The sequence below is a fragment of the Rhizophagus irregularis genome, chromosome 2 (genome assembly GCF_026210795.1).
Source record: "Rhizophagus irregularis chromosome 2, complete sequence".
NCBI lineage: Eukaryota > Fungi > Glomeromycota > Glomeromycetes > Glomerales > Glomeraceae > Rhizophagus > Rhizophagus irregularis.
Window position 1 is genome coordinate 174,832 of NC_089430.1, and position 14,434 is coordinate 189,265.

The 14,434-nt window shown below is 30.1% G+C and overlaps 4 protein-coding genes across 4 annotated transcripts; 3 read left to right on the forward strand and 1 right to left on the reverse strand.

The window, feature by feature from the left end:
* Positions 1-2,030: 2,030 nt before the first annotated feature.
* OCT59_011502 (uncharacterized protein) lies at positions 2,031-2,829 on the forward strand (the record flags this gene model as incomplete). The annotated part of the gene is made up of 2 exons (XM_066133778.1): positions 2,031-2,289; positions 2,528-2,829. The coding sequence occupies 2 exons, from the start codon at positions 2,031-2,033 to the stop codon at positions 2,827-2,829; spliced, it is 561 nt and encodes a 186-aa protein (XP_065989104.1).
* A 2,101-nt stretch (positions 2,830-4,930) lies between these two features.
* On the forward strand, positions 4,931-8,805 carry OCT59_011503 (uncharacterized protein; the record flags this gene model as incomplete). Its single annotated transcript, XM_066133779.1, has 8 exons — positions 4,931-4,933; positions 5,001-5,697; positions 5,766-6,282; positions 6,347-6,588; positions 6,657-7,792; positions 7,861-8,315; positions 8,381-8,725; positions 8,796-8,805. The coding sequence occupies 8 exons, from the start codon at positions 4,931-4,933 to the stop codon at positions 8,803-8,805; spliced, it is 3,405 nt and encodes a 1,134-aa protein (XP_065989105.1).
* A 596-nt stretch (positions 8,806-9,401) lies between these two features.
* OCT59_011504 (uncharacterized protein) lies at positions 9,402-9,797 on the forward strand (the record flags this gene model as incomplete). Its single annotated transcript, XM_066133780.1, has 1 exon — positions 9,402-9,797. The coding sequence occupies one exon, from the start codon at positions 9,402-9,404 to the stop codon at positions 9,795-9,797; it is 396 nt and encodes a 131-aa protein (XP_065989106.1).
* A 4,051-nt stretch (positions 9,798-13,848) lies between these two features.
* Positions 13,849-14,383, reverse strand: OCT59_011505 (uncharacterized protein; the record flags this gene model as incomplete). Its single annotated transcript, XM_066133781.1, has 2 exons — positions 13,849-14,214; positions 14,381-14,383. The coding sequence occupies 2 exons, from the start codon at positions 14,381-14,383 to the stop codon at positions 13,849-13,851; spliced, it is 369 nt and encodes a 122-aa protein (XP_065989107.1).
* Positions 14,384-14,434: the final 51 nt, after the last annotated feature.

Consider the following 14,434-nt stretch of genomic DNA (forward strand, 5'->3'; position numbering starts at 1 on the left):
ATAAATGGCTTGATTCTTATTGTCGTTTACCTTAATCCCTAGTCATCTTAAGAAATATAAACGAAGAAAAATACGTAATAGGATAAAGTACAAATCCAGAGTCATTTATTTGCCCAGTATCTTCCTTTTGTAAATATTCGGATACTCTTAACAACAGTTGTATTATTTCCCGTTGATCTTCATAAATTTAATTACGTTCCCAAGATAGTTACATTGACTATAATTTTTAATGAGATAATTGATTGTAATTGTTCCACAATTTAGAAAACAAGTTCAATTGTAAATCTACGCTTTTGAAAGAGACAATATCTAGTGGGACTGTTCTTTTCGAATGTTCAAAAGGAACGAACACAATTCATTCTCGTTAGCTATGGAACAATATTCTCCGCTTGAGATTATATCAGCATAAATGTTCGTAGATTAAAAGATGTGGCCTCTGGGCAGTTAAGCTTTTTGTTTAATCGCATTCTCCAAGGAAACCTTTCTTTTGTGGTACATGGAGACTAGCTGTTGTGTTAAGAGAGATGCAAACCGGTTTAAATTTACAGCGCAAACAATAGTAATTTATTTCTAATCATCTACAGTTACTGCTTAAAAGCAATTTTTTTTACTCTCTCGTCTTATCAGTTATGCATGATGTAGAAAAAATACGACATACAGTGTGGGCAGTGTGGGACAAAAGAAAAGTGATCACGTGAGTAAAATGATCTACATCTAAATTTGTACACTTAAATACATAAAAAATCTTACAAAAAAACTCTTTCCCCTTTCCATAATTTTACATACAAAACCGCAGTAAAATACTGTTTTTTCTCACAAAACCTTTTTAACGTTTTTAACGCTAGAGAAGATAGAGGACCACGGGGTGGCCTCTTATGGAAAGGTTCTTCTCACTTCACAACCATCCTTTGAAAGTAGTTTTATACACACTTATCATATTATTTACTTGACTTACTGAATAATATGACTTTGAGTACTGAAAAGTCTCTTCCCTTGGGAAAATTCCACTTTGATGTTTCATTTCACAAATTCCACGTGACTCGACCTAATCGAGCTGGATGTAACAAGATTTACAAAATCAGGAGATCAAAAAGTTTCTTTTTTGAGTTAGTCAATCATAAAACAAACACCAATGATATTCATCTTAAAATACACACAAATGATTACCATATGAAAAAAATCCCTATTAGCTACAATTCCACATGTAGCTTCCCTAATCTGAAATACCAGATTAGTAAGATGTTACATCATTTTTTTTCTCATCAAAGAGTTATACCACGCTCAATCCAAAAAAATATTTCAATTTAATTTGTTCCAAACTTTTAGACCGATATTGGATTATTAAATCATGTGCCAATCAAACATCATATAGAAACACATGTACTAAAACTTTCTTTAATTTTTCATACAAAAAATACCGCTTTCATTTCGGCATCTTTACTCCTTGCCATCATTATAACACACATGATTTTAACCCAATTACAATGATATTTGTAATGTCCCAGCCCCATATATAATGTCTTTAAATAGACGTGGCTGTATCGAACATCAAAAATTTATAAACTTATTTCACAATATTAAAATACAACCAAATACTCATACCAACGGTAACAATACCAAACAATTTCACGCTAACCACTTATTCAATCAATGGCAAAATCGACACAAAAAACATGTGTTCTTGAACCGTCTTGGAATTTCATATAACGTTTCATATTGCAACAATGCACCTGAATATTATTTCAAATACAAAAATTGTAGTATGTACTGTAAACGACTTGATAATTTTCAAGCTCAACATCAACTTCAAAAGAACAATCGTAGTAGAAAACAAAAACGTAGATTTGAGCGGGCTTGCAAGTCCATTTTTAATAATCGACATCAAGGTCCTAACAAACCACCTCCTGCGAATAATATTACTGACAAATTACATCATGCTCGCCAGCATAGATTTTTATTTTTACCTTCACAATATATCAATAAACTGATTCAACACCTTAAATATCATAAAAGTAAGATCACCACTCCATATGTCAAAGGACTATGGATTTCAAATTCCTCACGCTGCTATAACACTTTTAACGATTGATAATACGATTCCTACAACAGAAGCTATAGATATGATAGCTCCACCTACTAATGACATTCCAATTCCTTCTGAAGAGGGAAAGACTTGGCACCTGAAGTTGGGTATCCTTATAGAGGATGAATTATTTCCTTATGTACCTACAGATCCTATTTATAAAACAAAAAATTGCCGTAGAAGGGGCAAAGACCCGTTAACTCCTGGTAGTAGACTATGGCTAGAAGCCGTGAAAAATCACTGAGCGTATGTTTTGGAAAAAACAACATCAATGAAATTCAACAACAATATAAGGAAAAAGCAAAATTATGGAATACATCCGAATACAGATATCAATTTAGGGAAGACAAAGTAAAATGTCTTACGAGATTTCAACATTATTACCATAAGTCGATTAATAAATTGATCAACCGTCATGACACTTTAAATGATAAACTCAACAAGGAATCAAGAAAGGTAAAACGACCAAACAATTATACCAACTTGAGCTGGAACTAGCTCAGTTTAATATCGATTATAATTCAACACTAGATCCTGTTCAATTATACAAATGCTATGAAGGCGAAATGTCAGATGACGCTAAAGAACTCGAACAACGACCCCACAAACGTTCAACTCACCATCACATCGACTCCCATTTGAATCATGACAATAGACGAGATTCTATTAAACGCATCAAAATTATCACCATACCCGACCTATTTACAAATAGTAATGAAGGCGGTATGCCTTCTACCTCATACTAATTATAATGACATACACGCTATCAGTTTTACAATTAAAACCTGTGGCCGCTGATAGTATTTTATTTACAACGTTCTATGCCACATATACCACTGACATGTAATTAATTACATCTTTTTAACGGGTAACCCCTCATACGAATATAAAATCCACGTACAACAATAAGAATAGTGTGAATCACTCCACCTATGACAGTATTTACAGGTGGCATCTCTTTAGGTTTGATACCTGATATGGGTGAAAGAATAATACGGATCATTTCTTTTTTTTAGGGTTGATTGTTTTTCTTATTTTTTCTTTATCAGTAGCGTAGTTTTACTGTTAGAGTAGTTCTGCCCAGAGGGTGAGGTCTTACTGGTAGGGATATATAACCTTAGCATCCATAATAGTTTAGTTTTCCGCTTATTATAGTTGTTTCTACTATTATGTATTTCATTGGTTACTCCTCTCTAAATTAAAATAAAATAAAATAAAATAACATAAAAAATCTTACATCTGTGACTACGTTTGACTCCATCAACAAGAAATTCCAAAACAATAACTTGCGCAAAAGGAAAAACCTATAATAAATTCTTATTAGACTTATGAAATAATGGTATATATAATATTAAAGAATAACACAACCTATGTAATTTTTATTGTCAACAATTTATAAAAACAAAAAAAATTGAAAAAAACTAGTTTTTAGAGCATCCTAGAGGGAATGGAAGGCCTAAAAAAATATTACCGCAAGTGCATTTCATACACTCAGTCAATATGTAAGGCATGATACATCCTTTTCTACAAGAACTTTAGCAAGAAATTTGAAAAATACAAGTGAAAAGTATAATATAGAACAATTAGAAGTCATCTTTCAAGTGTTGGTTATGTAAAAAAAACTTCCCAAAGCAACTCCTATGTTAATCGAAGCACACAAGCAAAGACGTGTAGAGTGGGTACAAAATAATATTATGACCAATGGAAAAAATTTTATCTGCTGATAAATCAGTCTTGCAACTCTTTAGTAACACTGTTAAATATTAGTATAAAGAGGAAAGATTGTTTGTTGTATGTCTGAAGATTATATAAGAAATTATGGCGTGGGGCAGTTGTTTGTGAAGGAAAAGCAAGTTTATTTTGTTTCAGACAAATTATGAACATCGAGATTTATGCAGAAATTTTTTGTACATGTGCTTCTGAGATCTTCTGGATGCTTTGTGGTCGTTCGTTGGTATTTTCCAACAAGAAAACTACTATGCATAATAGTCATTTTTTTAAGCTCAGTCTAAAAGAAAATTCATCAGAAGTTTCAGGGTGGTCATGAGAGCCTCGACCCAAATCCTATTGAAATTTATTGGATATCACAAAAAATAAGGCGGAGAAGCGAATACCAAAAAAATCTTAATTATTTGGAAGAATTTATGATGGAGAAATGCCAAAATACTCTAAAAATCGTTCTAATCGATATTTTAAAGTTAACTAGACAAGGTTGTAAGTTAATTATTGAAATAATGGCGAATGTATATAATATTAAATTTTTTTTAATAAAATCAGCTGATCTTAAGCTTTAAAATACAATTATAATTTAATGTTAATGATCAAAAATAAAATTCTCATTTTTTTGTCCCACACTGTACGTACAGTACATACCACCTGTACAGATTGACCAATCATCTTGTACTGAATATCCTACTACTTCTATCGAGTATATAGTAAATTAGTACTGTACGGTAATACAAATTAGTACGGACGTTCAAAAAAAAAATTTTAATTTTTCCGTACTCAGACGGACCTTTAAAAATAAATTTTGATTTTTTCGTACTAATATCTAGGGGATAGGTAAATAAACGGGGTACAACTTAAGGTTACACAGAGCTGATCAAAATTACCAGAACTGAAGTTATATATAATTTATTAATATTACTATATGATAATCGTTTTAAACGTAAAATTTTGATGTTAGATTTAAATAAAAATAAAGTGATCGTGAGACAAACAGATCATACCATAAAGACACGATGCTCATCTATATATAGAATGAATTTTATCTCTGTCGCGCTTCTAGATTTTTGAGAAAAACTTAATCAGCTACTAAAATTTAACGAACTTTAAGACAAGTTGAAAATGGTGAGCAATAAAAAGAAAAATATTATTATAAATATGTTTTAAAATAATAATAATTTTGCATAATTAGAGTAAAAGGAAACAGTCTTTTGAGAATATCAATAGTAAATTTACAAAACAACAAAAAAAAGTGGAGTTATTGCAAGAACTTTTGCATATTCGACCTGATCTTAAGGGAAAAAAAGTATATTTTTTTCCAAGATTAAATAAATATTTTGAAGGTGTACTTTTTTATGATGCAAAAGAAAAGAAAGCATATGTATATAGTGTTATAAATGATTACAAATATGAGACATTTTCCCAATGGATGGTTGGATTGAAAAATAGAGGACTATATAAAGGTTATCGATCAGCCCTTGCAACCATTTTTTTGGAACCTAATCCATCCGGTTCATCAATTGGATCAATTTTACGTAGTAAGTCAAATTCATACTGGAAAGTATCTACTTACACGAATATCCAAGATATTCTTTCTTTAATTAAAAGAGAAAGTTTAACAGGAGGAAAATTTATGGGAACTGTTATACGAGAGATTAGTGAAGGTCTTGAACTTCATTTTTTTAATAACAAAAAAAAATTAGAAAAGAAAATATTAATATTTGCTCAGAGTATTTTTCTTAGTTACAAAGTTTGGGTGTTTGATCAAGCATTAAAAGAAGTAGACCTTCCTTTTCCTGTTAAAGCAATGAAAAGAACTCTTGATGAAATAAGCAATCTTATTCAATATGTTTTTTCTCTTAAAGTTTGTTGTGGTCAAAGTACTGTTGGTATGTAGTTTATAGTCAACTATTTGTATGGTTTATATTTTATTTTTGTTTAAAATATTTAATTTTAGGATTTGAAAATGTGGTTCAAATTCGAGAAGAACAATTGGTTAGCAATGATAAAGAGCATACTCCCTTTGCCTTTTTAGAAAACAAAAATCAGCCAGATGAAGCATACCGACATATTCATTGTAAATTCATAATAAAAGATGAAAATACATGTGATAATAAATGTGAAAATTGTCAAAAACTCTACAAAACAATGCAACAAATTTATAGAAGGTCCCTGGCTGGCGTAAATTCTGTAAAAATTGCACATGCTTCTAAAGAGATTCTTATAGAAAAAATTGAGCATCAAAAAAAGCTTATTAAAACACAATATGTAACTCTTGCAAATATAAGAGATTGTTTACAAAAGAAAATAGAAAATGAAGGAGGAGAAATATCAGATAATATGTCAAAAATTACCCATACTATTATTGAAAATGTTATAAATAAAAATATAGATATTTCAAGTCTTTATCCTATTTTCCAAGAACTTATTCGCATTCAAAGTGAAAAGCCAAATGGAACAAGATACCATCCAATGTAAGAATTTAATCATTAGTGTTTAATAATAAAAATTTAATGTATTTAATTTTTTTTAATATAGGTTTTTACGTTGGGCAATATCTGTATATAGTAAATCTGGAAAAGCAGCTTATAATGTAATGAAGACAATAATGCGCTTACCATCAATTTCTACTCTTAAAAATTATATTAATGAAGGCGAACAGTTTTCAGGATGGCAAGACAAAACTGCTTTTCAAATATTAGAAAGCTTAACAACAAATAATATTTGGGAATACGGGCGAGCAGGATTTTTTTCTCATGACTCTTTTAAAATTCAGAAAGGTATTTATTTATTTTAAAATGCATGTAAAAAATATATTTTTTTATTTATTAAGGAATATTTAAAACAGGTCTTCTTTGGAGTCAACGTGAGAATTGTTATGTTGGATATTTAGATTTTGAAGATGAAATGCAAGATTATCAATTATTTGCTTTGCAATGTCAAAATGAGATTCATACAGCATCTGAAAATAATAATCTATTGCCTAATTCTATAACCAAAAAACAAGAACAAAATCTTGCAACTCAAGTTCATCAAATTGTTTGGCACTCAACAACTCATAACTTTGCGTTTCCAATTGCTTATTATGGTATTAATACAATTACAGCACACAATTTAAATACCTTATTATTTAATCTTGCAGCAAGATTAGAATGTATTGGTATACATACATATGGTTCAATTTGTGATGGTGCAGGAGAAAATAGGACTCATATAAAAAGTTTTGATTGGTATGCATCAACCTGGTCTTCTGGTGATATTGTAGAAGTTAATTTTCATAAAGACAAAAAGTCTTTTCATACAGCAAAAATTATAGATAGCAATTATGAAAGAACAAAATTCACTGTATGTTTACGTGATTGTAATGAATCTGGAAAATTTACAATTGATCGAACTTATATTCGTCCACCAATGCCTTCAAAATCAAAATGGGATGTTAATGAAATATGTGAATTCAAGAGTCCAAAAGATGATCAATGGTATTTAGGAAAAATAACTAATTTTGATTCAATTGAATCTACATTATCTATTGAAATTACTAATGCAGAAGGAGCCAGTAAAGGATGGAAGGTTTTTAATTATCATATTGATAAATTTCTTCGCCCTGTTTATGATGATCAAAAACTTATAGCAAGTCATAAAACTGTTAATCCTATTACTGGAGATGAGTGGTTTTTTATTAGTGATCCAACACATGTATTCAAAAAACTTAGAAATAATTTATCAAAAAGTCATACAGGTGAAAAAAATGCTAGAGAAATAATGTATAATAGAAAGGAAATTAGCTGGAAACATATAAGAGGTGTATATGAACATACAAATAAACATGCAACGGCAAAAGCTACAAAACTCATAAAAAGACATATTTGGCTCACATCATGGAGTAAAATGCGTGTGGATCTTGTAGAACACACCTTGTCAAAGGAAGTTGAAAATGCTCTAGCATCCATTAAAGAACTTAAAGATATATCAGAAGGAACAAGGGTAAGAATTTTTAAACATATATATTTATAATTAAAACTTTAATAATTTTATAATTTTAATTCTTAAAGGAATTTATCAAATATGCACGAAAATATCATGAGATATTGCATAGTAAAATTTGCTTTCGCTCTATGGATGATTCTCGTATTAATACCTTAAAAGAAATTCATGATTGGTTTGTAAATGGCGAAAAACAAAAAGTAGGACCTATGGAATGGATTTCACCACAATGCCAATTTGACTTGATTTTATCTATTAATGGTTTTCTTGGAATATTAGAGTTTATTTTAAAAAAGTATCCAGGTTCAATAATTCAACCACGACGTATTTCACAAGATATGCTTGAAGGTCTTTTTGGTACTATTCGTGAACTTGGAGGAGATTCTTCAACACAGACACTCAAATCATATGGACACACTTTGAATAAATATCAAATTACAGCATTGATTTCTTCTGAAATAAAAAGTGTCAATTACGGAATAGCTAATTCTATGGGAACTGGTATTGCTTCTTTAATGAGAAGGTATATATCGTCTTAAAAATTTAATGACAGATGAGAATTATTACTAATAATTTTATGTTTATTAGAGATTATCGAAAAAATAAAAAACACTATGAAGAAGACAAAGAAAATAATAATATATGTCAAAAATATAATACTCGTTTATTACAATTATCAACTTTTTCTTGTGGGATTTTTGAAAGCCTTCTTACTGATAATTTAATTATGGGAAGTTTTAAATCTTTATCAGAATCTTCTAATGATAGTGTTAATTGTGAAAATACTAAAGTTTATCAACTCCAAACTGAACGATGCAACCTTATTGAAGTTTTGCTTTATTTGGATTCTATTGATAAATTATTACAATCATGGCAAAATATTATCAAAAAGATAGCTTGTGAGGCTATTCCAAAAAAACCAGGTATTCAGTGGTTGACAACTTGGAGTTCTCATCTTGAACTATATTTGAATAATTATCAATGCTCTGGTGTCTGGTATGAGGAGTTTCTGACGGTAACTAAATTACATACTTCTTCAACTCTAAGACTTGTTGCGTATTTACTTCTACAAAAAGTTATAGAACATACATTTAGAAAAAAGGCTATTAAGAAAGATCAAGCTGCAGATTGTAATTTAATACCTGAAAATATTATTGTTTTAGAACCAATCGAAGCATCAAAATTCTCCTATATTGTTGGTTGGGTTGTTTATAAATTAACCAAAAGTGATAAACAAACAAAATCGCATCCACAGTTCAAAGCTATTTGCACTCACCTTGAAATTCTTAATTCAGAACAAGTGGTATATGAACAAGATGTTCGATCACAAATAACAAATGTGATTCCTGGTCAAGAATTTCTAGAGTTCATGTATAAGATGGAATCATTAATTCTTCTATTATTTGAGAAGCATAAGGAATTAGGACCAAATACTCTTCAATATATATACAACAGTTTACTTGGCAACTTACCATTATTACAATCTTTTAATATACTTCTTGATTTTGCAGACCAACAGGTTTTAATTTGTAAACCTGCAACAAACGAAAGACACGAGTTAAAAGATGAAGTTAGGAACTTTCTTTATGAATGAATTATTTCTATATATATGAGGAGTAGACAAAAAACATGGCGAAGATTCAACGATCTCATTCCTGAGAAAGGAACTTCAAGCCTTCATGAGAATTTGAAAACCCTTCGTAAAGACACTCAAACTATCTCAAGAAAAGAAAATAAACCTACTTTAATTAAAAAAGAAAATATTCCACAAGATCCGTTACTTGGTTTGGGGCAGCTTCAAATTTGGGCAAAACTAGATGACGCTGAAGAAGTATTTTCAAAGATATTTCAAGTAGCAGAGTTGCAATGGTTGCTCTGGGCGTTTGGGGATAATGTTAAAAAGAAGAGAAAAAAAATTTTAATACCTTTGATTTTTGACCACCTAAAAAAAGGAACCCAATTTTGTGAAGAAGCCCTATTAAAAAGGTGTATGTTTGCATTGTAGACTACTGTAAAACTACAACTTTACTATAAAATAATAAAATTTTGAACATTATATAGTAATATTTGCGAATTAAATAGTTTAATTGCATTCCGAGTCATTTTTACGAGAAAGAAAGTAACCTGTAGAAAGCTACACTAATCCAATTTGAACAAAACCACTTCGTATATGTAGAATTAGCGTAAATGATCTTAACTTTTTAAATCGGCTGCTCTTCTACGCGTTTTTATCAAAAAAATTTAAAATTTTTCACAATTTTTGCGCTTTTTAATATATGATTTTATTTCGTGTAACCATTTTGCAAAACTTCAGTTCTGGTAATTTTTGATCAGCCCTGTGTAACCTTAAGTTGTACCCCCCGTTTATTTACCTATCCCCTAGCTAATATTTTACATTGTAACATCATGTGATCAAATTTTTGAGATGAATATGTTGTACACAATATTTGAGTAATATAATAATTGTGTAATGATCAATCTGATTAATTTATAAATTTGTAATATAATGATTTTAACGTTCTGTCATCGTAAATATCTCTTTTAATTTTTTACTTCTTCTTCAAAGAAGTACTAGAAAAGAGACAGCAGAAGCAGAAGCCATTGAATTGAAAAATCAGCAACTAAAAATGAGCATGAGTTTGTAATGAAAAACATATTTTGTAAATGTTAAATATGCTTGTACAATTTTTTTTGTAATTTAATTTGCTAATAATGCGCCACATAATATCAAAAATTATATTTTGTAAATGCTAAATATGGTTGTCTAATTAATAAAATATGATAAAGAATTGAAAAATTAATTATAAATAAACCAATAAAATTTAGTTATTATTTTAATGGTCAGTTTTATTATTATGGAGCTGAATATATTAAAGGAATGAAAATTTATTAGCTTATCTTCAAAGAATTTTTTTAATTTTATAATTTAACATTAGATATTTTGTTAAAAACAATATGTCAAAGTTGCACAAAAATACAAAAATGCAAAGTCGTACGATTGTACGAAAACTTAAATTAGTACGAAAATTTTAAAACTTTCGTACGTACTAGTACAAAAAAATTGATTAGCTGTAAATGTACGTACGAACAAAAAAAACACACGTACGTACCAAGTTGCGTTAGCGTACTGTCATATTTTACTCAATACCTCTTCTGAGTATCGTACGTACTAGTACAAAAAAATTGATTAGCTGTAAATGTACGTACGAACAAAAAAAACACACGTACGTACCAAGTTGCGTTAGCGTACTGTCATATTTTACTCAATACCTCTTCTATCGTACTAGTAAAAAATGATCAAACCGTACTGTACAGATTTGCAAATTCGTACTAGTACTGAATACTACCTACTGATTTTTATTGATGTAAAATAATGTACAATCTTGTTAAATAAAATTACATCAAAAGAAAAAATACTACTAATTTATACACGTCATAAATATTATATTGGCAAGGAAATATTTATACAAAGTAATGATCACATGACTTCTTGTTAATCCAAGCCAAAATAGTTCTTTTGTTTTCGACTGAGGAACAGTAACATGAAAAATTTGACAACGTTTGCCTGGTTGTTTTAAATCCAATTTTATTGAATCGCATGCCAATGATTTGTACGTAAACTTAGATCCAAATTGCGCTTTCTCGTAATCGAATAATTTGACAAATAACACCCACAACGTTTCGGTTTCAGACGAATAAACTCGAGAATGGCCATATTTTTGATAAATAGGCGTAGTGATTATTTCCTTGCAGAATACAGATTTTCCTCATGTTGAACTAATTTATTGACTGATGGCAAAGAAGTTTCTCCTGTATATATATATCTGCTGATGCTCGATTAATTTGTCGACTGATGGCACGAAAGTTTCTCCTGTCTGTTGATGCTCGATTAATTGTTGACCGAAGAGGATACAGAATTTCCTCTTATTTGTTGATGCTCGATTGATTTATCAAGTGAGAACACTTTGACGACAGTGCTAACAACATATCTTCCAACTTTTGCAACCAAATAAATTTTATTGGTAACTTTACTTATTTTCTGTACCCAAGGCACGAGAACTTTTAAACATTACAGTATACAAGTACTGGATGCTCACAACATCGGACGCTTTTCCATTGTTACCATTAAAACATAAGGAAACAAAATGCCAGTTGTTAGGCTTTAAAAGTATCTTTGTATGTATCATCACATGGATAGTTGAAAGCAGTAGAGTCAGCTTTTGTTAATAACGCAACTTTGCCCCGAATTATTAATTCAAAAACTTGGTACATTATTCTACGCTATGATTCATCGAAATCATAGTCAGTCCTATCGGAAATTTCTATTAATAATATATTGTCAGTACCTTCATGTAGTTTAAACGAAAATTATACTAGCAACAGTGTTTAATTTTCGTTACCCATGTGAAATTGGTTATGGCTAGAGATGCAAAGACTTTAATAACTAGCTGCGATGACTTATGACGAATATTTTTGTGTCATATTTAAGGTCCATAGGTAGGGATGGAAAAAGTTCCAAATGGAGTGACTTGAGTTGGTTTTGGAGCCAAACGTCGGAACCATTTTTTAAGCCGAACCGAGCAGCGCGAACGGAACGAATGGTTCTATGAGAGTCGACTCCGAAAGTCGACTTTGAAAGTCGGTTTGAAACCGGTTCTGTTCGTCTTATTTTATCAAACAATAAAATTTAAAATGTATACTAAATTAATACTTGTCATTTGTCAATATATCATGATTATCAAATCTACCGTTTAATTATATTTTGTAACAGTAAGCGATATATTTGTGTTCTGTTGAAATCGCCACATGAAAACAAATAATTGTTATTACAAATTGTCAATCTTTCTATAATAAATTTAATTAAATAAATAAACAGTTGAATTTCCACATGAAAACTTAAATAATTGTTATCTCAAACGTCATAAGCCTAAAGCGAAAAAAAATTAATGGCTTTAACAATACAAGCAACGAGCGTCGTATCAGATCGAGCGTTTTCGATCGCTGAAATGCGATTACAAAGACTCGGAATCGTTTATACCACGGCGAGGGCAAGTTTATGTGCGAAAAGTTGGATGGATAATTTGGTAAAAGTTCCTTAATTACTATAAATAGTGAACAATTAACAGTAACAGTAACAATAACTGATAACAATAACATTGTAAATAGCGAACATTATTCTATATAACTAAATCATATTAACGAACATTTAATAATAATAAAGATATCATTTAATAAAATTTATTATTTTGAATATCGTATTCTTTGAACTAATTTGTCGAATCGACCCATCCCTATCCATAGGTTCTGGCATGTTCGAAAACAAAGATTTTTGTAAATTTTTTGATGCGGTGGCTTATACGAATATCTCACTTGTCCTCACATACGTTAGTTTGCACCAATAAAATTTCACAAAAAACAGTATAAAACCCGAAAATGTCAGTCACGTTACTCTGTCTTGTTAACTCGCGAACGCTTTCTCTGTTCGATCGCGCAGCATAATAAAATGAGGTCATTCTTATGAAATTTTAACAATAAATCAAACTGAGTTGATTTTATGAGGTATTGATTTCCTTAACAAGGTTAACAAAAGAACGGAAAAAATTATCGCCATAACTAAGCAATAAATCAAACTGAGTTGATTTTTATGAGGCATTGATTTCCTTAACAGGAAACGGAAAAAATTATCGCCATCATTAACGGAGTCTATCTAATTATTTCTTAACAATAAATCAAACTGAGTTGATTTTTATGAGGCATTGATTTCCTTAACAAGGTTAACAAGGGAAACGGAAAAAATTATCGCCATAACAAGAAGTCTATCTTATTATTAAATATTCATGATGTATTTAAGACCCAAACTTTCTCAAAGGTGCTTCATATTTTTTTCTCTTAACAAAAACTAATAAATACATAAAATTTTCCACAAAATTTTCTTTTGAATTTTTTTTTTTTTACTAACGTAATTATCAAGGATGTCGAATGGTAAGTGTAAAACCTTACTAGTATGTTTTTTGCAAGCGAAGAAGCGGAAGCTATGTACCTTGCTTGATTTATAATTAAGAAACTGCTTCATCTACGTCTTTATCGTCTTTATCGTTATCGTCTTTATCGTTATCGTCTTTATCGTCTTTATCGTTTTTATCGTCTTTATCGTCTTCATAGTCGTCTTTATCGACTTTATCGTTATCGTCATTATCGTCATTATCGTCATTATCGTCTTTATAGTCGTCTTTATCGACTTTATCGTTATCGTCATTATCGTCTTTATCGTCATTATCGTCTTTATAGTCGTCTTTATCGACTTTATCGTTATCGTCATTATCGTCATTATCGTCATTATCGTCTTTATCGTCTTTATCGTCTTTATCGTTATCGTCTTTATCGTCATCTTTATCGACTTTTATTGCAAGTATACTAATATCCTTTTTTTGTACAAAAGAAAAACCGATCGCTTGTCATGGATGTGGAAAAGATAATCATAGTGTATATTTCAGTGGAAATATACACAGTCTTTCAGCCGAAGAAATCGAAGCGTGGTTGAAGTCTATAGAAGCTCCTCCATTCGTTCACGTCAATAAAAGTATTGACCATGGGTAAGTAGTGTCTATTTATATTTTATGTCTCTTGATTATCTTGATTAAC